The following is a 27,412-nucleotide window of genomic DNA, read 5'->3' as shown; positions in this document are numbered from 1 at the left end:
TAAAGTAAATAACAAATCTGTCTCATCTAAACATGTCATATTCACACTCAGGCTAAAATTAATAAAGATAAATATTTAAAATGTAAGAGAGAACCAAAAGTATGGCCCGTTCTTCGAAATGTAGGTATAATTCTTTTTTTTTTTTTTTTTTTTTTTTTTTTGTACTAGGGATTGAACCCAGGGGCACTCAACCACTGAGCCTTTTTTGTATTTTATTTAGGATCAGGGTCACTGAGATGCTTATGGCCTTGCTACGTTGCTGAGACTGGCTTTGAACTCTCAATCCTCCTGCCTCAGACTCCCAAGCCACTGGGATTACAGGCATGCATCACTGTGCCCGGCCTATAGGTGTATTTCAAGGAAAGTATTGAGGAGCAAGACATAGGAGGATTGGGACTGTCTCACAAGAAACTCTGTCATGTAAGGACAGGCAGAGAAATACAGAGAAGAGGCCATCAGAGAGATAAGTGAAAAACCAGGAAAGGCCATGGTTATGGGGCACAACTTAAGAACACACCGATCACCAGAGAAGTCCAAATTTGAGAGTCTTTTTTAGCTAGTCAGCTGACTGTCTCACACAATGCCCCAAAAATGGCTATTGGGAGAATAGCCCCGACCATAGGGTTGTAGGGTTTTTTATACCATGTCAGTACGCCAATCATAAGTGTCTGTTGCTATGATTCAAAATATAAACTAACATCATGGGATCTGAAATAATTAGCAGAAGGGGGAAGGAAGTCAAAATAACCTTACTTAGATACAAATTAAAGAATGGTTACTAACATTTGACAATCAATGTTGACATCACTATTGACTTGGTACACTGTTAAGGAAAAATAAGAATAAAAAAGAAAAATTTTTCATTATATAAGAATTGCCATTTTGTGTTGCCAAACATGTCATGCTAAACAACTGATGATAGGTACAGAGGCGGAGTGTTCCCATGGGAACAGGCATCTCAAGGTAAAATGGAGTCTGTTTAGTCATTGCCATATTGCCCGGCCTATAACATTTCCATGGAGTCAAATATGTCAATCCATCATAGCTGTATCAAGAAAGACAAGCGAGAAGATGATTGCAAGAGGGAAATGTGGTCAACTGTGTCACAGAAAAGAACTGAAAAGTAACCGCAGAGCATATTCACACTGGGATGTCTAGCAGCAGCTGCCATAGGACCTTTCACATGGTCAGAGTTGATGCATTTATTCAAGTAGAGAGAACAAGGCCAGGATTATGAACATCTGAATTTTAATTGTGATCAACGCCATTGTAAAATATGTATTACATATTCTTGGAACTTGAATCTTTCCCAAGGCTTCTGAGTAGAGCCTTTGTTTAGGAAGTTTTCTTGGCTCTCTTCACTTGATGTATTATGAGCAGTTTCTCTGTCACTATGCATTTTTCCAAAAATGGATATTATTGACTGCAAAACAGTCCTTTATTTGAATGTACTATGATTATTTAACCATTTCTTCCTTCACCACTCAGGCATTTAGATGTTTTTCATCTTTTACTACTATAGGTAACTTTTCCCTTTGATTTTTTAAGATATTTAAAATTTTTTTTTAGTTGTAGGTGGATACCTTTATTTTTTTAATGTGGTGCTGAGAATCAAACCCAGGCCTCACATGTGCCAGGCAAGTGCTCTACCACTGAGCCACACACCAGCCCCTCTGATTATTTTTGTAACTGTTCAGCCACACTATTTCCTTGGGCCAGATTCCTAAATATAACATCAAATATTTGTTTTTATTCAATTATACAGCTGACTTTCATAAAAGTTTTAAGAATGGCCTAAACCACAGTGTCTTGGCAAAAGAGTTCAAAGTGTCATGAGAAAGCCACAGAGATAAGTGTTTTAAAAACTGCCAGAGCGTGAAATCAGAAGTAAATCTGGCAGAGCGAATAGAAGCCAGATTGGTTGGATGTGAACCACAGACACAAAGGTCCAGTGACTGACTGTGTAGACAGCATCCAATGACATGACTGGTCAGGTAATTTAAAATAAAAGAAAAAGAAAATGAGTGCAACTACAAAATTGACAAGTTCTAAACACACAAATTTCATACCTGGATTTGGGAAATCTCATTTTCATGGAGCCACAAAGCCAAACTAAAAAGAATAGTTTTGAACCTATATGAAACTTTGCAGAAAATAAATTTATTCGATTGGTTAAACACAAACAGAATGGTGTAGGCTCAGTCTCATTGACATTACAGACAAGAAGTTCTAAGGAAGTTTAAGGAAACTTTAGTACTATTACATTTAATATTCATTGATAACTGTAAGAATTCCTTTATTCATATAACTATCCACCATTGGTAATGGCTTACTAAGCAATAATTCTTAAAATTTTTATTTTTTTAAAAGACACATTCAACACCATGATTAGACTATTACATTTAGCAATCAACAGTACGGGTGCAAAAAACCCCACGAAGTCTACATTAAAAACCTTTGTTGGAATGTTTTACACTTTCCACAGAACAGAAACTAAAATAACCTGCTATACAATTGGTCACAAATGTAGTCCTCGAGTGTTTTGCCCATACATGAGTATTGTCTAAACCATGTCTTCTTTGTAGCACAGGCCCCATCACCACTGTGCTTGGCTGAATTCACAAATCTTTTGTAACCTGTAGCTTCCCTGCCATTTATCTGGCTCTACTCTCCTGCTAAGCTATGTTTCCTGGCAGTATTAAAACCTTCTGCCACTACCATAGCTATAGCTTCTGCTGGAACCACCACAGCCACCTTGGTTTGGTGGTTTAGCAAAGTATTGGCCTCTAACACCATAAGGTCCAGCGCTTCTGCCTCCACAAAATTTGGTAACTGTTGTAATTTCCAAAATTACTGTAGCTTCTATCATCTCCAAAATTGCTTCCATCATTACCAAATCCATTGTAGTGATCCCTGCTGCCACCATATCCACTACCACCATGACTGCCACCAAACCCACCATGACCACTGAAGTTTACTCCACAACCAAAATTGTCATTTCCACAATAAACATCTCTATGACCAGCACCAAAATTTCCATAACCACTCAACCTCATTGGCTAGATGAAGCACTAGCTATCTCTTGCTTTGACAGAGCTTTCCTGATTTCACAGTTGTGGCCATTCACAGTTATGGTAATTCTGAATGACAATCTTATCCATGGAGTCATGGTCCTCAAAATTTAGAAAAGCAAAGTCCCTCTTCTTTCCACTGCCTTAGTAAGTCATGATTTCAGTAACTTCAATTCTCCCATACTGTTCAAAATAATCTTGTAAGTGCTGTTCTTCAGTGTTTTCTTTAATGCCACCAAGAAAGATCTCTTTCACAGTTAAGCAGGCCTCTGATCCTTGAGAATCTTCTCTTGAGACAGCTCTCCTTGGTTCCACAACTCTTCCATCACCTTGTGTGGTCTCCCGCATGCATGGCTGCATCCACTTCCTCCACAGCAAGACACCCAAAGCCTCTGGAGCATTTGATGTTTGGGTCTCTCATTACTACACAGTCCCTGAGGGTTCCCCATAATTCAAAATGGCTTCTCAAACTCTCATCAGTTGTTTTGAAGCTCAGCCCTCTGATGGATAGCATCCCCAGTTCTTTGGGCTCTTGGGTGACTTTGATTTAGACATGTCAGCAGTAGGAAAAGAGACCTTAATGATGCTTGGCCGCATCCATGGGCAGAAAGGAGTAAGCTAACAAACATCCTTAAAAGAGTTTTAAAGAAATAGCAAATGACTTTTCAGGTTTGAAATGTTAAATTTTTCCAAATATTTGAAATCAAAATACCATAGTTTCATTTCAAAGTTGGGTACTCTTTTATGTTATGAAGAAGACATCTGATTGGTTACTATGCAGACAATGTGCTAAGCACAGAAAATGCAAAGATAATAAAGATACTTGTACCTGTGTCTTGTAAGCTTCAAGTTGAATGAGACAGATTTATGGATACAACTAAAATGCATCATAAGTGCCATAGTAAGTGTATAAAATGCTGTGAAAGCAAAGAAAAATGATGAAAAGCTATCTGAATGTCTGAGGTATTGAAATTGATGTCTGAGCTGGTCTTCCTAAACATGAATGTTCACTACCTAGAGAGGAGAGTTAGAATAGTCCAGGAAGAGAAAAAGAGCAGCCCAAAGATCCAGGAGCAAATGTACAAGAGTATATGTGTTCAGACTTCTCAATCCATATCTGTTTGGAGAACAGATTTCATGAGGAGAGTAACAAGCATTAAGGCTGAAGAAATGGGCAGGTGCCAGGTTGTGGAGGACCTTAATGTACCTGTAAGAAATGGGGAGTCATTTAAGAATTTTAAGCCAGGGTGAACAACTAGGCAATTACTAGAATAAATTCAAGGCCTAATTTTTCACTTGAATTATTAAGTGGAAGAGGGTTCAAGGAAAAGTAAAATAGACAATACCTGTAAAAAGACCCTGCCTCAAAATAAAAAAGGAAAATGACTGGAGATACAACTCAGTTATAGAGACCTAGTGTTCAATCATCAGTACAGAGAGAGAGAGAGAGAGAGAGAGAGAGAGAGAGAGAGAGAGAGAGAGACAAGACAAGACAGAGCTTTGATCATGATTGAATCCACATGATGAGATATGATGGGACTGATGGTCCCTTTTCTTCAAGGTCAAGTACTTCCGTGTTGGGGAATGTGAAAGGACAAATAAAGGCAGGAGGTATAAAGACAATGATAAAGGAAACAAGACTTTCAAGTATAGGAATCTGTAGGCTTTAGCTTTATTTAAAGAATATTAAGATTATAAAAATTACTTTATTTCAAATGTGAAAATATAAAAACCACTTACATATAAAATTCAAGGGTATTGAAGCATCCAAACTTTTGAGTTCTAGCTTTATAAATTTACTTAAATTTTATTGAAGCAACATTCATAGACATAAATATAAAGAATAGTAATCCTTAAGAGGATTAAAATACAGGGGGAAATAATACATTTTGTCATTGATAAAAAGCACAGAACTGTTTTGTGCAGTACTGTGGACTCCCCCAGCCTTCTCCACTGCAAAGGAGGATCATGCAGAGTTAGGGTTAGTCAACTCACGGTTATTGCCAGTGACTAGAGAAATGGCGACAGGGCCTATTCCTGACCAATAAGACATTAGCAGACACAAGGAAAGATTTACTGGGAGAACCTCTGAGAAAAAGTTGTTCAAGTCTTTGAAGGAGAAACATAAAAAGCTGCTTTTCTTTTCCCTCTGAATGGGTCCATGGAATAGTTATAGTCATCGCACTCTCAGCCAAGAACCCAACACTAAAGATGGCACAACAGAGAGAGAGAAAGGACTTGGATTCCTAGAGACATAATTAGCTGCCAGACTTTCCCTACTTCAACTTGGTGTTGTGTGGGATTATCAATTTCCTTATTATCTAAGCTATTTGAATTAGGGTTTTCTGTTATTTGCAGCCCAAAGCTTCCCAATCAAACAAAAACTAACAGCTGAGAAAAAAATAAACATCAACAGATGGTTATAGAATGTATTAGACGTTATCTAAAATTCTTCCTCTTGGAAAAATCAATCTCATTTACAGTCATTTTAAAACTCCATTGGAAGTTTACATAATCCCTTACCTCTGAATTGTCATTCATCACTTTTTGACACTCACATCTAACCCATCTGTCCTCTCACAAACAATTGCTGACAAAGGCAAAGAGAAGAAAGAGAAGAATAGCAGCTGAATCTAGCTCTTGTTAAGGTGCAAATAGGTAGTTTCTATCTTACAGATGATTGCAAGATTGTGGCAGTAAACTCTTCCCCATGGGAGCCCACAGAGATGGTACATGAAGGAAAGAATGTGACAATCTTTTAACAGTGTTTAAAAATAAAAACAAGTAACCACTTTCTTAAAACGAATAATCATACTTCACTTATTTGTCTCCTGGCCATATTGGGAGCATTCATATACATTTTAAAAATAACCTTGGGGGCTGGGGATATAGCTCAGTTGATAGAGTGCTTGCCTTGTAAGCACAAGGCCCTGGAAGGCCCTGGGTTCGACCCCCAGCACCCCCCCCCCCAAAAAAAAAAAAAAAAAAAAACCTTAAAAATAATACATGCAGTGTGCTAAGCATAGTGTTTGGCACATGGTATTATTAGTTATTATTATTAGCAGTGCTCTACTTAGATCAAAATACTATGCTGAATTTAGCATAGTGTCCCAGTGTCTCTGTAGCTCCCACTAGTTGATTTGTAATGAATCTTCTTGCCTTGCTGCAACTTGAGTTTTGCTTTATTCATCAATACGCTTGATTTTTTGTTGGTTGTTTTGGTCGGTGACACCAGGGTTTGTGCATGCTCAGCAAGCACTCTACTACTGAGCTACACCCCCAGCCATTATCAATTATAATTGAAATATTTACTCGCAGGGCTAGTATCTGCTTTTCCTTTTTCATATACAAGCAGCCACTTTAGCATTTCTTATCACAAAAAAACCATAAGAGAAAGGTGGCAAGCCTAGGGAACTTCCTGGGCGGAGAGGTTTTTCTGTCAAAGCTGGCAGTGTTTGCTCATCCAACATCTTCAGAGTTTGACCATTGAGTTCAACCGTTCTGCAAAGAGGAAAGATACACCTGAGTTACCCAAGCTGTATGAGCCCTGTGACCCCCCAACAAAAACTGTGTCATCTTTTTCAGACCAGTTTTTTTTGTGTGTGGCAGCCCATGTTATATAACTTGTATTCCAACACTATGTCAGTGAGGTGTTTGACCTAAATGATCATTTAATCACAGTGGTAGAGAAAAGTAGGTGGAACAAAGACCATACGGCCTACAAAGCCTGAAATGGCATCTGTCCATTTTCTAGAAAATGAAACCTATACAACTATACTAGGCAATATGATGGAGGGATAAAAAGAAAAAAATATGACTTCATTTCTGGAGTCGTGGCAATTGTATCTGATGGAAAATAATTGAAAATATTTTTATATAAGATGTGGAATAGAACATAAATTTCAGGAATTTAACATAAAAAATGACAGTCAATGAAATTTCCTTCTTCTAACTATCCATAAACTGTCTAATTTCTTCTCTCCCCAGGAAGGATACATTCATTTTTTTATGTTAGGTATTCAGGTAGGGTGTATTCTGCTAAAGTGGAACAAAATCAATTTTGTTTGGCTAGCCCACAGTAAAATTTATGTTTTCTGTGTATTTTACTGTTGGAATTAAAATTTAAAACTGAGAAAAATAAAAAGAAAAAAATTAAGGCCAAATGTAGTTTCTTATATGTCTTTATTATTATTTAAATAAAATTAATGCATGTTTAGCAACAAATTCAATAGATAAGTGCCTTTTTTTTTTTTTTTTGGACCAGGGATTGAACCCAGGGGCACTTTAGCACTGAGCAGCATCCCCAGCAATTTTTTATTTTGAGACAGGGTCTCACTAAGTTGCTTAGAGCCTTGCTAAATTGCTAAGGCTGGTTTTGAACTTGAGATCCTCCCGCCTTAGCCTCCTGGGCCACTGGGATTACAGGAGTGTACCTTGGCACTGGCTAAACAAGGATTTATGAATAAGAGTTTTAGTGTATTTTAGTTCTGGTAATTACTTCCAGAATTCTAAATTAGGCTTATATATTTATATTTTTCTCAAATACTTTTTTACTATGAAAAAAGTCAGCAGTATTTATTTATTTTTGCAGTGCTGGGGATTGAACCCAGGGCCTTTCTCATGCTAGGCAAGCACTCTATCACTGAGCCACATCCCAGCCCAAGTGAGCACTTTTGATTATTGAAAACTTGGAAGACTAATGTCAGAGTTACATTTATGACATAATAAATATGTAATGTACATCGAACATTTATAACCATGCCTTACATACAATGAGCACCATAAATTATACATGATCATTATTCAGATAAATATAACAAAATTTGCTAAATTGTAACTATTTTTAATGTTTTGAGGTATATTTATTCCATATTTCTGTTTGTATATACTCACATATTTTACACAAACAAAAATGGATATACTATCATATTTTCTTAAAACTTGATTCTTTTTCCCTTCATATATCCTAATATTTGTTGAAAATTTTAAAATTCATTCATTCATTTTATTGGATACACAGGATTCCATGGTATTAGTACGTTAGTTTTTTTACTTAATCCTCTGTTAGATATTTTGCTGTTTTCAAGTAGTATTACTATATATTTTTAATTATTAAAAATTTCTACAAGGCCCTGGGTTCAATCCCCAACACCACAAAAAAAAAAAAAAAAAAAAAAAAAAGCTTACTCCCTATCCTTACTAAGGATTAATGAGAAGAAAAACTGGTCTCTATTTAAACTGGTTAGATGCTTAGCTCTGGATTCAGTAACTTAAGACATATCAGTAACATACTCATGATTGTGCCCAAGGCTAGCAACCCTGCATTATAGCTGGACTCAGTTCACAGGTGTCAGTTCTTGTTTTAACACCTATATCATAACAATTTTTAGATGGGGTAGGAGAGGAAATGTCATTACCATCACCAGGAAACCACAGACAAAAATAGGTCATAAAAATATCTCTAAACAATAGAAGTTAAGAGTCTGTTCTGCATGAAATCAAGGTCCTGGCAAGAGTCCACAAATGTCCCAGAAATGCTTTTGGTGAAGGTAGTTTACTACCTTGGCTTAAATGTTAACCTGGTCATTGTGAATTAATATTGCTGTGGCTAAGCTGAGGAACATGGCAAGATACTATACCATCAAGTTATACTGTTTAATTAACTAAACATATGTCTAAAAGATGCTGTAAGTATACTGAATGTCAGCCTAAAGTATGCTGATTATATCCTCATCAGGCTGTGCAATGAGAGTAGGGATTTATTTGAGTGTAGCAGCTTTATTCATATTTTGAAGATGGTAACATGAGGATAATTATGGTTCTAGAAGACATAGTTGTTAAGTTTCAGAAGAAGTAAAGTAAGGAATGAACAAGCAACAGATTTGGCAGAATTGGGGATACTGGGGAAAATTTATGAAATAAATATAAAATACTACTTTTATATCAAAAATACACTCAAATATTAATTAAATAAGTCAGGACCCTCTCTAGAAACGATACAAAGTTTGTTCAGTTAAAAATTTAATTTTTAGGGTGGTTATTGTTTAGCTTTCTGAGTTCATTCATATGAGCAAGTGTACTGCATACTCATCAAGCTTATCTGGGATACTTTCTTTTTCTTTTTGGGGTACCCATGATCAAACCCAGGATCTCTATCACTCCTTTTTAAATTTTTATTTTGAGAAAGGATCTTGCAAAATTGCCCAGGCTGGCCTCAAATTTGTGATCCTCCTGCTTCAGTCTCCCAAATAAAATGAATGACAGAAATGCACCACCATGCCCAGCTCTGGGATACTTCTAGTAAAATATAAATAGAGAAAAGTGGAAGTAATATGTATTCATTAAATAAAAGTGTGGAGAATAAAACATTTTTCATAATTTCACCAATATTCCAATTAAAAAGTAAGAAATATGATCAGAATGCAACAGAGTACTAAATACAACAAAAAGAGAAAAATCACTGAAGAAATTGGGTGCATTTAGCTTGGAGAGAAGACAATCCAGTCATCCTTCAAAAGTGTGAGCGTTAACCTAAGGAACATGAGGTATTTGGCATCCCTCCAGATTAGGGCTGAAAAACTCAAATGAACACAGAACCAAGGAGGGTATATATTCAAGACAGGCATAGGGCAACAGAGTCAGGAAGGGACAGTGCAGAACTAAAAAGCCAAATGACCCACCTAAAATAGACAACTCCAACTCCAGCTAAGGGAGAAAACAAATCCAGAGTTGCTAGAGTATCCATTTTAAAGAAAAGCTAGAGGGTCAGGGGATGTAGCTCGGGGTAGAGTACATGCTTAGCACGCACAAGGCTCTGGGTTCTATCCCCAGCATGCACAAGCCCAGGCACGCACACACATGCACAAGCTAGAATTTTAGATATTTTAGTAATTGTCAATTTGTAAATGTTGGCAATAAATTAAAAACAAAGAATAAGGGAGTACATGCCAACCTCCCCTACCAGAAAACGGTTGCATCTGTGAGAATCCTCTACAGGCATGAGGTAGAGTTTCCAACCTCTGCTCTAGAGTATAGAACTAAGAGCAAAGCCGAGACACAGAACTACCTTTGGGGGCTTGTGGGTTCCAACTGAACTCACAGGAAGAACCAAACTGAACTGAATAACCTTGGATGGGTCTCTTAAGACACTTCCAACTCTACAACTATTAGTTACTTCAGAAAGCTTTCTCCTTATCAGCATCAGACATGAATATACTAAAAAGGACTGATTTTGAAAGTGTCAGAATGTAAAGAGAGAAAAGTATCTGTTATCCAAAGACACACTATTTATATTGGGGTAAAAAAATGGTTTGAACAGTAGGAAAATGGTTAAGTAACCGTGGTATTTTATAAAACATGCAACACCTTAAATATATCTACAGACCATGTAGAAAGGGACTTGGATGTTGGACACAATAGTAATCACCTATAATCCAATGAACTCAGGAAGCCGAGGTAGGAGGATGGAAGTTGAAGGCCAGCCTTAGCTCAACATAAAAAATTAAAAGGGCTTGGGATATTGCTCAGTGGTAGGGCTTCAATTTCCCAGTAACTAACACACACACACACACAAAAGGGGTCTTGGGAAAACCTGTGGATCTTGTAGATTCCTTCCTTTTCCCATGGGAGGTTATATAATTATGGTTTTTAAAAAAGCACTGGGGGGGGGGGGCTGGGTTGTGGCTCAGTTGTAATGTGCCCGCCTAGCACGTGTGAGGCACTGGGTTCGATCTTCAGCACCACATAAAAAAAATAAATAAAATAAAGGCATTGTGTCCATCTACAACTAAAAAAAATATTTAAAAAAAAAGCACTGGGGAAAATAATGGAATGCATGGTACTCAATGTGAATAATGCTTGTTTGTGAGGGATAGGACTTTGGAGAAAACATGTTTACTGTACTTTCTCACATTCCATTGCCAATAGTCACTGAAAACATGCATAGCATTTGTGAAGATAGGAGATGATGGTAAGATTACAAATTCTTCATTTTTTTGTTCTCCACTATGAGAAGAGTCACTACGAAAAGAGACTTTTCCAACACATGCTGGCCAGAATCTTGCGGTACTGGGGATCGAACTCAGGGCCTTGTGTTTGCGAAGCAAGCACTCTACCAGCTGAGTTATCTCCCCAGCCCTGGACAGAATCTTAAAATGCTTGTATACCTAGCTCTGTAAGACTCAGTTATTCTTTGATACTTTGTTGAATGTGTGCTTTTATAAGATGTATTCAGTGATTGGTTTTTAAAACCAAAATGTATTAGAACCAACTTCAAATAATCCAACTAATAAAACATTTCTAGCCATTTTTTCTTACTCTAACCAACAAAAAATTAATGCTATCAGAGAATCACACCCAGTTCACATGGCATGTATGGTATTTTGTACCAACCCACACACACTTAATAGTAATTATATATAGGTATGTTTTGCTCTAGTGACTGTGTTACCAAGAATTATGTTTTTTTCAGAGCAAATAATCTAGGTGCACTGAGTTGATCATGATCATATCAAGTTATTCTTAAATACAAACCATCCTCTAAGATAACTGCTGGCTTTCACTTTGGACTCTCTGAGTAAGTTACACTTGTATTCATAAATATCCCTGAATATTAAGAACAGTTAGAACTTGAAATAGTTGGCTTTTTATTTTTTGTTCCCTCTCAAAACTCTCTATTCTGATAAACACCAATAAATTCATTAAAAGTATGAAATGAACAAGGAAAAATCACTCACTTGGAAAGTAATCCATCAGGTCCCGAAGGTTTTACAAGGTACTTATCCACTTGTTTATTAAATAAGTTATATGGTAACTGCAAGCGCTTGGTAACGTTATAGAGGTTTAAGGCATACAGAGTTAAATCTCCTTCTTTATACCTTGGGCTAAAAAGCAAATAGGTTAATTCAATAAAAATGCTTATCTAATTTAAGAAATTAAGAACTTGATTACAAATATAATCATGAATACTAAGTATTAGCATCCACAATGATGATGGGACCTATTAGTATCTTCTTTTTATGATAATATTAGTCCATTCAGGTGATCCTATTCTGAAAACATAATTTAAAATATTACTCTTGGGAGCTTGGGGAGTAGATGCCTGAGGCTGGGTTTGGTCCCCAGCACAAAACAAAAACAGAAAAAAACACTGCTCTTCATACTATCATTTTTGGAACCAGACCTCTAAAATCTTTGCTGCTTTGCTAGACTAAGTTGCTAGAAAGCCAGGGAGACCATCCATTTTTAAATATAACAACTTTAAATGGTAAAAAAAAGTAGATTTTGTGAGTTCATGTGAATTCAGATTGCAAACCATATACATAGCATTTCTTCCTAGCTCTATAAAAAGAATGAAACAAGAAAAATAAATGATGGATGCATTTCAGAATTCGTTCATTCAAACTATTCTCCTATTACTACTTCCTAGTGGGGCCCTCACCTTCTGTGGAATTTCTAGGCACAGAAAATGGGAAATGGCAGGTGACTTTTTTTTTTTTGGCTAGAATTAGTATTAAAGTATCTTTTATCAGGGTGATAGATTGAAGGTAAGAAGAGAAAATTCCTGGGATTTAGGAATATTGTTTGCTACCTAAAGCCAGAGTGCAGGTCTATAAGTCTCTGGGGCCTCTCAACTCCAGAAACGATTGCTGCAACTTTTGAAATTAAGATTATTGTTTTTATTGTTCCCTTCCTTTTGATTCTTTTTCTTCTTCTTCCTTAGTGTTTCTCAGGTATGATCCAAGGAGATAAGTACATTCATTCAATTGTTTATTCATGTTCTCACTTATATTTATATTGACTCATAGTCCTTCAATGAATTAGTTGTTTATACAAAAGTATTTATATTTTCTTATATTTGTATGATCCTTATGTATTAAAACTCTTTTCATTAGAGATTATGAAAGTCATTATATAAATTTTTATTGCCAGTTAATGCCTACACTTAAGCAATTTTTTGAAGTTAGATTTTAATATCACAGCACTATGAATATATAAAAAGACAAAGAATGAAAAGGACCAATGACACAGCTTAGACCCACTGTGCAGACAGATGGCCACAGGGTGGTATCATAGGAAGCTATGTGCTTATGGATTAAACCTTGTAGATTGGCTAAGAGTGTGCTTTACACTTACTGGTTGGTGTTTGTGCAATGAAGGTACACTCGAACTTTGCTTCTCTCTGGGCCTTTCACACTTGCCATGAACACACTGGTGCCCACCAATTTCTTGAAGAGAAGAGATAGCCAATAATCCTAGTTGTGGTGGTTGGGGAGGGCAGGGACAAAAATAGATCTTTACTTATCTTATTAATAAAACTAGTGGCAAGCAAATTGCTATCCTAAAAGGAGTGTAACTGTTAGTCTGCATCTATGTAAATAGGATTCTTTTCTTTCCTCCCTTCTCATGTGTTTCTCCCTTCCTTCTTCTATATGATCACCTTGAATCTGAGGGAAATATCTTATTTACAGCTTTGTATCTCTAGAGGACTTCCCTAAGTCAGAGACTCATAGCCACTAGAAGACATATTTCAAGAATGAGATCAATTGCTCAGAAAGTTTATTCCTGATTGTCTTTCATCCAAGAATTCAAGGTAAAGCTCAAACCAGAACTTTTTTGGGGGTTGTACTGGTATGTACTAGGGATTGAATTCAGGGTTGCTTTACCATTCAGCACGTCCCCAGTTCTTTTAATTTTTTTTTTTTTTAAACAGGGTCTTGTTAAGTTGCCAAGACTGGCCTCAAACTTGTAGTCCTCCTGCTTCAGCCTCCTGAGTTGCTGGGATTATAGGTGTATACCACCACACTCAGCCTAAACCGGAAATTTAAGCCATACACATTCATAAATACACACATACACAAAGACAAATTTTTGAAATAAAACTTCTAAGACAAGAACAATTTAAAAATCTCATAACCCTCCTAATAAAGTAATGGATTAGGCAACAATCATCATTAGCTATCAAGAGCAAAAGAAGAAACAGACAGGCATTAAGTGCTTCCAGATGGAAGGGCATCATCTGTGAGGAAATCTTGCTTCCTCAAACCAGAGCTTGAATAAGCTCAAGTTTCCAGGTATAGCTCCCAGTGTACAGGAAACGGGGCAGAGGAACATGCTAAATGATACAACAGGAATACATTTAGTAAAATCCAGAATGTGGGAAACACTATCAACCCCCCCTAGTTTCTTTAATTGATAAATGACAAGGACAAAAGAGAGGAAAGAGAACTTAAAGTTGAACAGACATATCAACCAAATGCATTAGGCAGACCTTGTTTGGATTCTGATTTCAATAATAAACTATTAGTAATATTTTAGACAGTAAGGAAAATGTGAAACACTGATAAATAGAAGTATTCGAATAATTCCCTTAAGACTTATTCTTAGAAAACAGATATCCTCTAATCTCCTTTAGATGATAGAAATCAAAGTCATACGTCTCAGGGCTACATATCTATTATCCTAATTTATATATACATATGTATATAAAATATGTATTTATATGTATATAAAATATGTATATTTATATGTAAATATTTCATATACATATGTATATATAAATTAGGATAATAGAGATGTGTAAGATGTATATATAAAAATTAGGATAAGAGAGATGTACACATATATACACAAATTAGGATGATAAAGATGTATATATAAATTAGGATAATATATGTGTATATACATATATGTGTGTTTGTTACAGGTAGCATTTGGATAAAAAAGCTACATTTCCTACTTGGCAACAGATACAGTTGGAGATAGGATGGAAATGAGATTTCATTCATAAACATCTTGAGCTGATTAACAAGCATTCAATTCTTAGGGTAAGTTTTTTAAAACAAATACAGGGAACTAGCTCATTTTAAGGCTAAATATATTATGATTTCGTGACAAAAGTTTTGTGAAGCTTTGGACACTGTAGAAACTTTAACTTTGATTTGCTTCACAAACCTTTTTTTTTTTTTTTTTGGTGGGACATTGCTAGGGATTGAACCTGGAGGTCTTTTAGATGCATGGCAAGAACTCTACCACTGATCTATACCCCCAGCCTTGCAAAACAAAACAAAAAAAAAGCATATTCATGGCCAGGTGTGGTGGCGCACACCTGTCATCCCAGCAAGTTGGGAGGCTGAGGCAGGATGATCACAAGTTCAAGGCCAGCCTCTGCAACTTGGTGAGGCCCTAAGCAACTTAGTGAGACCCTGTCTCAAACTAAAAAATAAAAAATGTCTGGGGCTGTGGCTCAGTGGTGGGGCACCCCTGGGTCAATCCCCAGTACTGAAGGGGAAAAAAAAAAAGTATATCTACTCTATGACTCTATGCTCCACATGGCCTGCATTAAAAAAAGTGAATCCTGGCTCTTGATTTCTTCTCTTGTCACACAAAAATGTGAGACTGGAAGATCTTTAAGCTTCCTTCCAACTCTTCATCCTATGATTTGACTATAGTGAGGACTGTCTATAAAAGTAAGAGGTTAGTATTGTCAATAAATTAAGAGGGGCTCTAAGCATACTTTCATCTTCTCATAAAAATAGGGAAAAAATGGTCACTTACAGGCAAAGGTTCGAAGTTTTCATCCACTAAGTGGTAGTCTCCAGCTCCAAAGAGCACCTGCCTCATCACCACTTCTATGCCCATTTGGGCTGATAGGCCCAGTTTATCCAGCCACCTGGGACAGAGAAACATCCAGCTTTGTTCAGGTCTGAAAACAAAAATCACTCAATTCTAATTACACATGATCTTGATTTATTTGTCTATTTGGAAGGAATTAACAGGAAACTAGAAGAGTGGCATTAATTATAAAGAAGCCCCTCCAGTGAAATGCACTATGTGCAGCGGCACATCTTCCCTTCACTCTTCCCACACCAGCAAGATGACATGTCCTTGAAGGCCACTAACTTGCCGGGAGTCCCTTTCAGGACAAGGCAACATCTACAAAGCAGAGTAGAGAAATTCCCACCCCAAGAGAAAATTCCTCATCCTGTGGCCGACCCCTATACACACACTGTGTGAGGCTTGAAGAAAAGGCTGTAGCCAGGAGAGATAAAGATGGGGAATAAGTAGAGTCACAATTAAAGTACTAAGGACATCTCCTGTCATCCCCCCTCTGTAGTCCCACAATCTGCACTCCAGTTTTTCATTAGTGGTAAAATCAATGTCTCCATTCTTTTCCTTATGTTCTATCATAAGTTCGTAACCATGAAGATGGTGGTGGGGAAAGAGCAAGGATAGGAGAGGAAAGGGGAAAAAATCTCAACGTGAGAACCCAGAACTATAGATAAGAGTACTCAGGGAGTTATATACTGAATGTAAATACACCATGGTTTAAAGCAGTCAAGTTTCTGGTGTTGGATAATGAGGTGATTCAGTAAATCCTTAACTTCATTGGCAGCTCTCTGCTGTGACCTCATACTTTAGACTCTAAACTTCTTGGGAATTTATAATAAAGCTAGATATTCCAAGCCAGCTTCTCAGTGCTCCTAATGCATTCTTTTACAGTGAGCTTCTTTACAGGAAGGACTCTTTTGACATATTTATAGGCCACAATTAAGGAACACAATGTCTAAAACAATTCATCCCTTTGATGATTAATTAGGAACATTTGTTAAAGAGGTCCAACAAGCTTTAACAAGTGATTTTCTTGCAACATCTGGCACAAATTTTGGTGCTTCAGCCACAAAAACTCTCTGATCTGGTTTTGGCTGACACTAACAGGATGGAGAACAGCTGCAATCTGATCCCTCAGACCAGTGCAGTTCCACTCACATAAAGCCAGCTGCAAAGGTGTTGGACAGCAAGGGCGCACCACCCCCATACGCAGAGCTCGTTTCTCCTAACCAGACCTTCTTGCTGGGTCTGGTCTCCTTAACCACCTATGGGAACAGGAGAGTCTCCATGGTAATTGCAGACAAGCTGACCAACTGTGGTGTTGAAGATTAACAGTATCCAAAACCTTGTATTTCCAGACCCACCTGTCCTATACAGTTACAAAATAGTTCATGGTCATTTAGGTCTTAAACAATTTTTTTATATCAGAATACTAGGGTATGGAAGGAATATAAACAAATCCATTATTATAGCCTATGGTAGTAAATTATACTGAAAGGCTATTGGAAGTATTTTAAATTTCTAATAAATAGAAATGGGTAAGATCCAATGCTGGTGCTGAATAAAACAGTACTTATTCTCCAAAATTAGAAAAAAAAAGTAAATATATATACCTATAAAATTTAGAACTAACTAGACTACAAAATAAAAAATTCTTGTTTTAAATGAAAAACTCAAAAAGACTATTACCTGGAAGACTTTTTGCACAGATAATATAAAAGTGTCCAGCACATCAGGGTTTAGAAAATCTTCTTTGGTAGCAATGCGTCCATTCAAATAGTAGCTAAATTATTCAGAAAATATTCAGAGAAAAAAATAACAAACTTTACCTTCTGCTCTAAGTCAATTGCCAAACTTGTTCTCCTTCCTACCCTAAATAATGGGGATTATTAGAAAAAAAAAAAAAAAAAAAAAAAAGGCAGAGATGCTACACAGGAGGGACCAAGATGAAAAGGTGAAAAAGGGACCCAAGGAAGAGACCATTCTATCCAAATAACTAGAAATCAGTTCCCCTGTCTTAAGAGGATGTAGTTACAAGTGCAGGCACTTCTGGGTTACCTGTTCTTTGCAAGCAATTGGTTTTAGCTACTTCTATATTGCATGAGTTAGTTGGCAGTGTACCTTGATCTTTAAAGAAACCACATTATTTAAAATAACATTAAATTTTTGTTTCAGTCATCTTAAAATTCTAGTACACTGCTTGAGATACTATTTGTTTCTTATCCGAACTATAAAGTTAGTTAGCAGTTTAGTGGAGATAATTTTTTTAGAAAACTGGCAGTAAGTAAAACTAGCATTTTTTTTTTCCTAGTATTAAGAATAGAAGATATACTCACTGATGCCATGTAACTGAATTAATCACTTCTCCACCAGCCTTCAGGAAACTAAAACAAAAATTCTATTATGGTATCACTTCATCATATAAATGTATAATATTTACACAGGAGTTTTATTCCCTAGAAATGTCTCGTTACTATGTTAGGACCAAACACAAAAACTTCCTAATTCTGACAACCAATTTTTCATAGGTGCCAACTGTCCCAGAATTCTTGGTATTCTGAGCCAATATTTCCTTTTTTGCTAAACCAGTAGTTAGGCAGCAAATAACATGAGTAATAACATGTGGTCTATTGGGGATTCTCCACCAGAAGATCTGGTGGGGGAGGTACCAGGGATTGAACCCAGGGACACTTAACTTTTGAGCCACATCTCCAGCCCTTTTTATGTTTTATTTTGAGATAGGGTCTCTTTAAGTTGCTTAGGGCCTTGATAAGTTGCTGAGGCTGGCTTTGCACTTGAGATCCTCCTGCCTCAGTCTCCTGAGCCATGGGGATTACAGGTGTGTGTCACCGCAACTGGCTATTTTTAAGAAAAATGGTTCTGCATCCTCTAGGTCTTACCTCCTCAGCATTTTAACTGTCTTTCCTCGAGGCTGACCAACATCAGGACCATAGAGTTTTGCATTTTTGTAAGTGGAGTTTACCAGAAGTTTATGCAGCTCAATAAAATCTTCTCCTAACTGTAATCCATCAATGTAAATACCAGCCTTCTTCCAGAAACTGTTAGGTTCTGAAAGACAGCAATTGTTAAACTAATCACCTCTCTAGATATTTTTTCTAGCTTTAGAAGCTAGAATTTGCTTTAAAAGAAAAACTACAGCAGCATATAAATGTAACATTTTCCAAACTACAAAAACTTACAATTCAAAGTGAATAAAAGTTAAACCAGTTAGAAATAAGATATTCCATAAAAATAAGTAAGGTATGAGGGAGGTATTAAACAACTTGAAGTTAATAATAAGAATATTAAACCAATGAATGTTTGGAAAATGATCTGTATCCAATATTTAATAAGAAGGAAGAGGAAGAGGAGGAGAAGTTTGGGCAGGGAAAAGACACTGAATGCTTAGCACAATGCCTACCCTATAGCATGTGCTCACTATGTTATATTTTATTTTCCATTCTATAATCAATTTCATTGGGTAATGTGTAGAAAAGTACTATATTTTGAAAAATTGTGGCTAATCATTAAACACTTGAGTTAGAATTTGTAAGTTCCTTGCAAAAGAGCAAAGAAGGAGACATTTAGGAGCTTGACATGGGTAATATTTTACATTGGCAACCTCTAGACAGCTTGAGCACGCAATGCAAGTTGGGATAGGGTTGCTGAGATAAACTGGCAAGTTGAAAAACAGAGAAAGGAAAGGGGGAATAAAAACAAATGGCCTACTTCACAGCTTGCCAAGCGTAATAGTTTTAACAGGCTCTGAAAATCTCATGGGAACCTGGAGCTGGGAAGGTTGCTGGCTCTGATAGTTTGCCTCACCTCAAATATAGCATAAACTGGGACTAGCAGTTTGTTCTGGAATAGATAAAAGAGTTTTCTCCCATACATAGTTTCAAAAGTTGCATTGCCCACCCTCATACTGGAAATTGACCACAGCGATATATTAACACTGAGCTACCGCTCTTGCACTTTTTATTTTTTTATTTTGAGACAGGGTATCACTAAATTGCCCAGGCCGGTCTCAAATTTGTGATCCTCCTGCCTCAGCCTCTCAAAGAGCTGGAATTTAGACATGCACCATTGTGCCCAGCTCCCAAAAGTTGCATTGTTGAAAACCTTCGAGAATGTGCTAATATTCAAAAGAATATCATAAATAGGAAAAATAATGCCAATAGGGAATCTCCTCATGAAAAGTTCCCAGGGGTACTTACCATTGCCTAGTTCCCAAGAAATGTTATAACTTTTGGAAGAACAGTAGTCCAGGAGTAACTGAGCATTAGAACTATTCCACTGCAAATCTGCTGTTCTTAGTAATGCATTTAGACCAAAGATCAAGTTCAGTCCTGAGCAATTTGCAAAACTATACAGCATATCCACTGAACTTTCTGAAAGAAAAATATTACAGTTTAATGGTTAGATCAGCACCATAGTGAATACCTCCAGATTTGATCTTCATAATGAGTACTATTTGTATTAAATCAAAGGAATCCCAGTCCCAATAAGTGACTATAATTTTGTCTATGTTACAACAAAATTGGACAGAAAATTACAAAAAAAAAAAAATCTTACTTCATTTTTCAACTGCTGGAAGTCCCTTAGAAGATTCAAGAAGTTCTGGTTTGGCAGTAAGGTTTTGCTCAAGTGACAGCAGGTGAATTGGGGAAACCACGGTTTATGGCTCTGTGTTCAACCTACACAGGCTGGACCATGGTTTGTTAGTATAAACCCCATTTTCATAATTTAAACATCTCTACTCATAAACTCAATACAGAATATTTGGGCACTTTAATTATATTTAAAACATTTTTTAAAATTCCGGGATGACATTAATTTAAGATAAATACGATTTTACATTAAAAAATGGACTAGGGCTATGGTTTTCACTTATATATCAAGATGCCCTAGGGAGGCATAGCAAATCCATGGGTATGCTTCTAAGAGCTAGCAAATAAAAGTACAGGAAACCTAGTTAAATTTGAACTTTAGATGACAAATGAACAATTTTCAGTGTCTGTCCTATATAAAAGATAAAAATAATTAATGCTAAAAAAGAAAAAGGGATATTGTTATTTTTCCAAAATTCAAATCTAACCAGGTTACTCTATTCACAGGGGCACTTCAGGATCTTTAAATTTACAAGGTGAAAATATCAAAATAACAAAACATAATAAAAATTATTACTATTAGGTTGTTTTGACCTAGCAATTGCATAATCAAAACTTGGGTATTTTGTTGGGCACAGTAATGCATGAATGAAATCCTAATTTCTCAGGAAGCTGAGGCAAGAGTTAACAAGTTCTAAGTCAGCCTGGGCAACTTGGACTCTGTCTCAAAAACCAAAAAAAGGGTTGGGGGGACCGAGTATGTAGTTCAATGGTAGAACACTTGCTAACAGGTGCAAGGTGCTGAGTTTAATTCCCAGCACTGGGTGTGTGGGGGGGTATTCTCTGTGGCTTAGGTATGCTATTAAAAAATTAGAGAGAGTAAATGCCACAAAGTTTGTGATTTTCTGTACTCTGCATTTTTTTTTATCCATTAGCCAGTTTATAAAACAGCTTTTGAGAATGGCAACAATTATTTTGATATGCATAAGTCTTTGAGATTTTCATGTAATACTTCAGAGTCATTTGTTATACAGTAACTCACTTTTGAACACCCCAGTGAAAAAATAAAAAATCTCTATCCCATCTGGCAAATTTATACCCTTTCTCCTTAAAAGTAGCATTGTGTTTGTTTTGTTTCTGAGTCTTTGGACTGAATTACTTGGATAATCACAGCAGTGAAATCCTAGATTTAATACTGCTGATAAAGGCTGCTGAGCAGGAACAAATCTGCAAGCTGTGTCACCTTTCTATCACTGTGATGAACACTTGAGAAAAACATCCTAAAGGAGGAAATGCTTATTTTGGCTCAGATTCAGGGCTTTCAATCTTTAGTGAAGCAGAACATTGTGGTAGGTGTGGCAGAGCAAAGGTGTTCAGCTTATAGCAGCCAGTGAGGACAGGGAGAGAGGAGAGGGGGAGGAGAGACCAGGGACAAATGCACCCTTCAAAGGCCCACCTTAGTGACCCCCAACTTCAACTAGGCCTCACATTCTGAAGCATGAATCACCTCTCAGCACCACCAGCTGGGGATCATGCCTGAGCCTTTGGGAGGCAATCCAGATCACAGTTATAACAGGTGTTGTGATATTTGCTATGTCACCCACTTCCACAGAACTAGGGTGCCAGACACTAGGGTTTGAGACACTTTGGTGTCCTATAGCCCAGTGTTCTACTAGATCTTAAGTCGCAGTTTAAGACAACATGGAATTTGGAATTACTAAACCTACACCAAAACTTCATTCTCATTTTGCTTCAAGGAAATCATGATCCAAACAAGGGTAAATTCTTTGCCCAATGTCACATAGATTTTTGGTGGCAATGCTAACATTAGAGTCGATTTTAGAGGGGGTGACTCAAATGTCTTACTTACACTTATATTTGGGCTTACATCTGGCAAAATCGTGTTGTATAAAGTGCCCTGGATTAGCGCTATCATTTGAATTTAAATGTATCCCAAAGGATCCTTTGTGAAAGACTTGTTCCCCAGGGTGTGGTGCTATTAGGAAGTGGGTCCTAGTGGGAGGTCTTTAGGTCATTGGGTGCATTCTCTTGTAAAGGGCTAAGGAAAATATTAAGAGATCTTCCCTGCTCAGGTACCTACAATGACCTCTGCAAACCCTTGATAGCACGTCTACAGAATGCAGACTTCTTGATGGTTTGACTGACTCACAGGAACTCAGACATTCGCTTATCTCAAGGTAAACACGCCCTCCCTTCTGGGATCTCACCAGTCCTTGTGGGGATGAAGACTCCTTGAGGGGATCACTAGATCAAGCAGGTTGTTAACAAGGAGATTTTTTTAGTCTAACTTGTATTTGAAGACCCCCACCTGGAATAAGACTTTGGATTTCACCCATGGACAGTATGTTCTGCCTGGGACTTCCCAGTTGGGACTATGTAAAACTGCTCTAGGGTTCCACAGCTACATGACTTCAGGTGTTAGTGTTTCCCTGATATTTTAATGTGTTTTCTTCTCTTTCTCTCTTACCTTTCACCTCTGCTTTTGTTTTCATGATATTGCTAAAATAAATGCTCTCTTGCATAAAGAGAGTGTCTTTCTTGATTATTGGATCTGACCTGCCAAATTCGGCAGCTTCAAACACATCTAACACTTTAACATTATATCTTGAAGGGAACTGTGGGATTCCAGTTTCTTCCTCTTTCTCTTTTACTTGCTGGCCATGAGGTAACAATTTTGCTCTACCATGAATACCCTGCCATTGCCATGGGCACCCCCACCAGAGACCTGAAAGCAATATGTCCACCCAATCAGGGACTGAAACCCTCAGTCAAAATAAAGCTTTCTTCTTAATAAGTTTCCTCAGGTACATTTTATGGGAATTCCAGCTCTCCCACCTACAGACTGTAGTATGATTGGGGCAATATCTTTATCCTACAGGACCTCTTGCTGTGGATCTAGTCCTAGGACAAGCACCATCTCATAACTGCCCCATAAAACCACAGTTGAAACCACACATGTGAAATTGTTAGTAAATCATAAAACACTCTTACAGATGTAAAGTACACTACTGCCTAGACTCCATACAAAGATTATGGCATTTTCAAAAAGTTTGAAATACTTGCATTTTAGAGAATTTATTCAACTCCTGCTCTACCCTCCCACTATTTCTTCATTCTTCTAAATGCACCTGGAATTTATGTGGTTTGAAGTTCTATTATGCATCCCCTATAATGTAACGAATGGTAACATATTTTAGAATAAAGTCTATATTTCTGGGTTCAAATTCATTCTTTAAATAAAAACAAAACAAAACAAAACAAAAAAAAAAACCACCAGGTTCACTTCCTCCCCCAAATAGTACAGTACAATACAGTACGAAAACTCACAACTAATTATCCTATTACCAATTATTTTCTAAACCCTTATCTCTTACTATATAGGAAAGTGGAAAGATCCCTGGGATGAAGATAATATGGAGGACACATTTTAGAAAAAATGAAACTGACTCTTTCCCTTGCAATGTATCACAAGTTCACATAAAAGCATCTAATATCCAGCCTGGGAGGGGGTGTTGGGGTGGAGGACTAGAGTAATGGGGAAGAGAGGTGGAGAAAAAGGGAAGCAGCACATTAGATCATAAGTACGAAGGGAGTCCTCCTTTCTTTAGTCACACCCAGAATTACATCTGTAATGCTGTTCCTTTTTCCTGCCCAAACAGGTTTATAGTGTAAGTCTATTTTCTCATGAACGTTTTTCACATCTACTTAAATAGAACACACCATCTGAGAGCATCTGTGTTAGAAAACTTACCCGTATCTTCTAAGACATCTGTCTTAGGGTGCAGGCCACTAAACAAGCAATTAACACACCTTTGCCACAACAGACTTGCACTATCCCTTCCATTGCACCTGTCCCCCAAGCTGTTTAGCTGTTCCCAACCCTTGGGTCCAGAACAATGTATAGAAACACCTATTGGCTTCTGAAATATTTGTCATTATAATGAGAAGGTGGCATTAAATATGGCAGATGTCTATCTATGTTTCCATGACATAGAGGTTAAAATTGAGAATTTCAAAACAGAGTTCAACTATTTCTCAACAAGATGACTGGAGTTATGCTAACCTAGTTACATAGTTAGCAAAGGAAGGATATTCCCCAGCTGTAGGAACTATGAAGGTCTAAGTAAGTACCAGAGGCAGGTAAAGAGTTGGATACCCAACACCTTGGCAAGAACAGGATCATGTGAGTTAGGGAAGCTTTTTTAGCAAATGAAGATAAACTGGTAATACAACTTCCTCCCAAATTAGGAATCCAAATTACTTAATACCATGGAATCTTCTCCTAGCAGGTCCTATGTCATGATTTATTACAAAGAAGACCTTACCAGGAGTGAAGCCAGAATTGGGAACAGGTAGTTAGTGTAGAAATAGGGGATCGGGTCAAATCGAGGAAATGGAGGCCATAAAATCATCTGCCTCTGGAAGTTGGAGACTGCCCCTGGAAGAATGGAATGTCAAGGATCTCCGGAGCCCATTGATTACCAAATTTACCTGCCTTTATCAAGGACTGCAAACAAGGAGCTGCTAATTAATGTCCCCTGGGCCCTTACCTGCCTGAATCACCTTGGCCCTCCCCCTGCCTTCTCACTTAATGCAAAACCAGGCCTAGTCACTTAGGCAGGAAGGAGAGATAAGGAGGAAGAGAACTGGAGAACAAAAGAGAATTTAACCTATAAAAGATGTAGGGTGCGCTCACTTCTTGGGACTTTAGAACATCAGCCATGGCCCCCTTCTTCCTGCCGGTAGAAGTCTGTATTATTAGCTTTAAATAAAACCTGCTTAACATGCTTGCCTTGGCGTGCTTCTCTAGTGTTCAATCTTCAACATTAGAAGGAGCAGAACTCGGCACCGGTAAACGGCGGTATCAGATTTGGAGGTTCCACCGAGATTTACGTCGAGGTAAGTAAGCTTCTCTCTCCACGCACCCCACATCTGTTTGGGGTGCATCTTTCTGTCTCTTTATTTTTGGAGGGCAAAATGGGCACCCGTCGGCTACTTAAATGCAGTTAGTGCAGCCGCCATTCTTAAGACTCGGGTGAGAGGTTCCCCGGCCCAGGCAAGTTTCCAATCACCTGCTCTGTAGGCATGTTGGACTGTGCTGAAGCCGTTTCCTACTTTTCTGTCCAGGCCCGGAGCGCAATTGCCGCCAGTACACAGTGTCCCTAGTCCTGATCTGCCCAGGATGCGTGGAGGTGGAGGAAGGGTTGGAACAACTGCGGGGTTCTCGGCCCGGGCTACTCTCGGGTGGACCCCAAAGGTTCCTTCTCCGGACTCCACCTCCCGACAGCCCTGAGGGGTATCCAGAGTGATCGGTAGACGAATGGCACTGAGGGAAAGCGCCAATTACCTTTGCCTCTGTATGGGCCGCACAGTGCACAACACTCCCGCACATCCACTCCCTCTGGATGTTCCCCTTCCCTTGCCGGTCAGACATTAGGAATTCAAACTGTAGGATTAAGGCCTGGGATGATTAGTATGAAAATGCCCAGGTTCCCTTTGTTTGCATAGTTAGCCTTCACTAGTCTAGACACTAGAGTCTCCCCATTACTGTTCCTGTGCTTAAATGTGCTCATGGTGTTCTCTTTAAGCTGCAAGAGGGAGGCATTTAAAAACCCCTCCCGTGAGACCCTCCAAGCAAAGGGCGTTATACGCCTAACAACCAATAGATGTCCCCTCACCCTCTGGAGATTCCTTTAGTCTACAGGGCAAAAAGATAGGCAAAAGGCACGCTTTTTTACTTTTGTCATCGTTTTTCACAATTAGGAGTTTATAGTGGCAGGAGGAAAGCAGTAATGCCCTTAAGTCTGAATCCTCCCAGGGTCTCTAGCACAGGGCAAACTAGGACCCTAGCACTTTGCCGAAGAAGGCCAGAAATAACTTTGGCAAAGCCAGGTAGTGAGAGACGGGTTTTCTGGACCGTAAGGAAGCTCAAAGTTAGGGAGACGTCCCTAATATTTCTAACTCAGAAGGGAGCTTCTCTCTCAACAGTATTGCCAGGTTCACCACTAGCCTGCATACTGCTAAATTGCAAATGATCAAGAAAAGTGCCTTTCATATGTTACCATGCTTGACATCAATAATCTCTACCATGAGAGGAGAAAGCCTTGAGGAATCGCCCACTAAGGGAGGAAAATTGAGGGGACCCTCCCAACTTAAGACAGACAAAAATAAATTTAAGGAGGCTTTTGGAGGATCCTAATAAATATTGAGATGTTTCAAAACTTATGCCAGGTATGACTTCACCTGGAAAATTATGCTATTAACCATCTAGAGAACAGGCAGTTCCCAGAAACCATCCTAACTGGGATTCAAATAGTGAGTTAGGATGCCTAAAAAACTATTATGCAGCCTTCAGGAAAGTCCTGCTATTTCATAGAGAGACTTAGGAAAGCAATAAGAAAACACACCACTCTGAATCCTGAATCCATAAAGGGCCACCTACTTTTAAAGTATAAATTTACCATTTAGTCAGCCCCAAATATTTAGAGGAAATTACAAAAATTGGCACATGGCCCTGCTCAATCCTCAGATGATCTTCTCCAGCTTGCATCTTCCGTTTTTTTTTAATAGACATCAAAAGGAAAAAAGGGAACATATAGGCAAGGAAAAGGACTTATTAAAGATCATTCAAACTGATAGAAACTTTTAATGCCTTGCAATAGTCCATGCAATTTGCCCATTTTAGGAGTTAAAAAGCAAACTGCCTAGTCCAAAACCTTAGAATAATGAAGCAGTAATTTCCCCCACCCTGTAGTTCTTAATCCATATTCTTTTATCTTGTATTCCAACTGCTGCTTGGTTTACTAAGTTAGATTTAAAAGATGACTTTTCCTGTTTGTGCTAGACTCTGAATGGCAATTTCTGTTTGCCTTTGAGGAACCAGATACTGTATCTCAACTACCCTAGACAGTGTTGCCTCAGGATTTAGATGGCCCTCACCTGTTCCGGACAAACCTTAGCTAAGGACTTAACAAAATTCAGAGATAAAACATCTGTAATTGTTCTCCAGTAAGTAAATGACATCCTTTATGTGCCTCCACCCAGGAGGAATATCAAAAGGCCATTACAGAAGTCCTAAACTTCTTAGCTAATAGGAATTAT

At 37.8% G+C, this 27,412-nt stretch overlaps 1 protein-coding gene and 1 long non-coding RNA gene across 6 annotated transcripts in view; one reads left to right on the top strand and one right to left on the bottom strand.

Annotated features, from left to right (window-relative positions):
* The window catches only part of LOC306669395, a 68,640-nt gene extending 53,027 nt beyond the window's left edge, over window positions 1-15,613 (top strand). For 3 of the 4 annotated variants that reach the window (XR_013766092.1, XR_013766093.1, XR_013766094.1), the window contains 2 exons: window positions 221-1,685; window positions 13,541-14,499. This is a non-coding gene — a long non-coding RNA (uncharacterized lncRNA). Of the gene's footprint in view, window positions 1-220; window positions 1,686-13,540; window positions 14,500-14,775 lie in introns of those variants that run through there. The other variant, XR_013766091.1, reaches the window with a different exon arrangement.
* Window positions 4,730-27,412, bottom strand: part of HPSE (heparanase) — a 39,707-nt gene continuing 17,024 nt past the window's right edge. The window contains exons 4-12 of one of the 2 annotated variants that reach the window (XM_079153287.1): window positions 19,898-20,071; window positions 18,581-18,749; window positions 18,017-18,064; window positions 17,370-17,463; window positions 16,839-16,945; window positions 15,627-15,741; window positions 13,206-13,324; window positions 11,807-11,953; window positions 4,730-6,572 (exon numbers count right to left, since the gene is read on the bottom strand). In XM_079153287.1, the coding sequence (XP_079009413.1) occupies window positions 6,413-6,572; window positions 11,807-11,953; window positions 13,206-13,324; window positions 15,627-15,741; window positions 16,839-16,945; window positions 17,370-17,463; window positions 18,017-18,064; window positions 18,581-18,749; window positions 19,898-20,071 (1,133 nt within the window). In that variant the 3' untranslated portion in view covers window positions 4,730-6,412. The remainder of the gene's footprint in view (window positions 6,573-11,806; window positions 11,954-13,205; window positions 13,325-15,626; window positions 15,742-16,838; window positions 16,946-17,369; window positions 17,464-18,016; window positions 18,065-18,580; window positions 18,750-19,897; window positions 20,072-27,412) is intronic. The other variant, XM_079153288.1, reaches the window with a different exon arrangement.

This window comes from Sciurus vulgaris (assembly GCF_902686455.1).
Source record: "Sciurus vulgaris genome assembly, chromosome: 9".
NCBI classification, from domain to species: Eukaryota; Metazoa; Chordata; class Mammalia; order Rodentia; family Sciuridae; genus Sciurus; species Sciurus vulgaris.
Note: the sequence above shows the minus strand (reverse complement) of the source record. Positions and strands in the feature narration are given on the sequence as shown.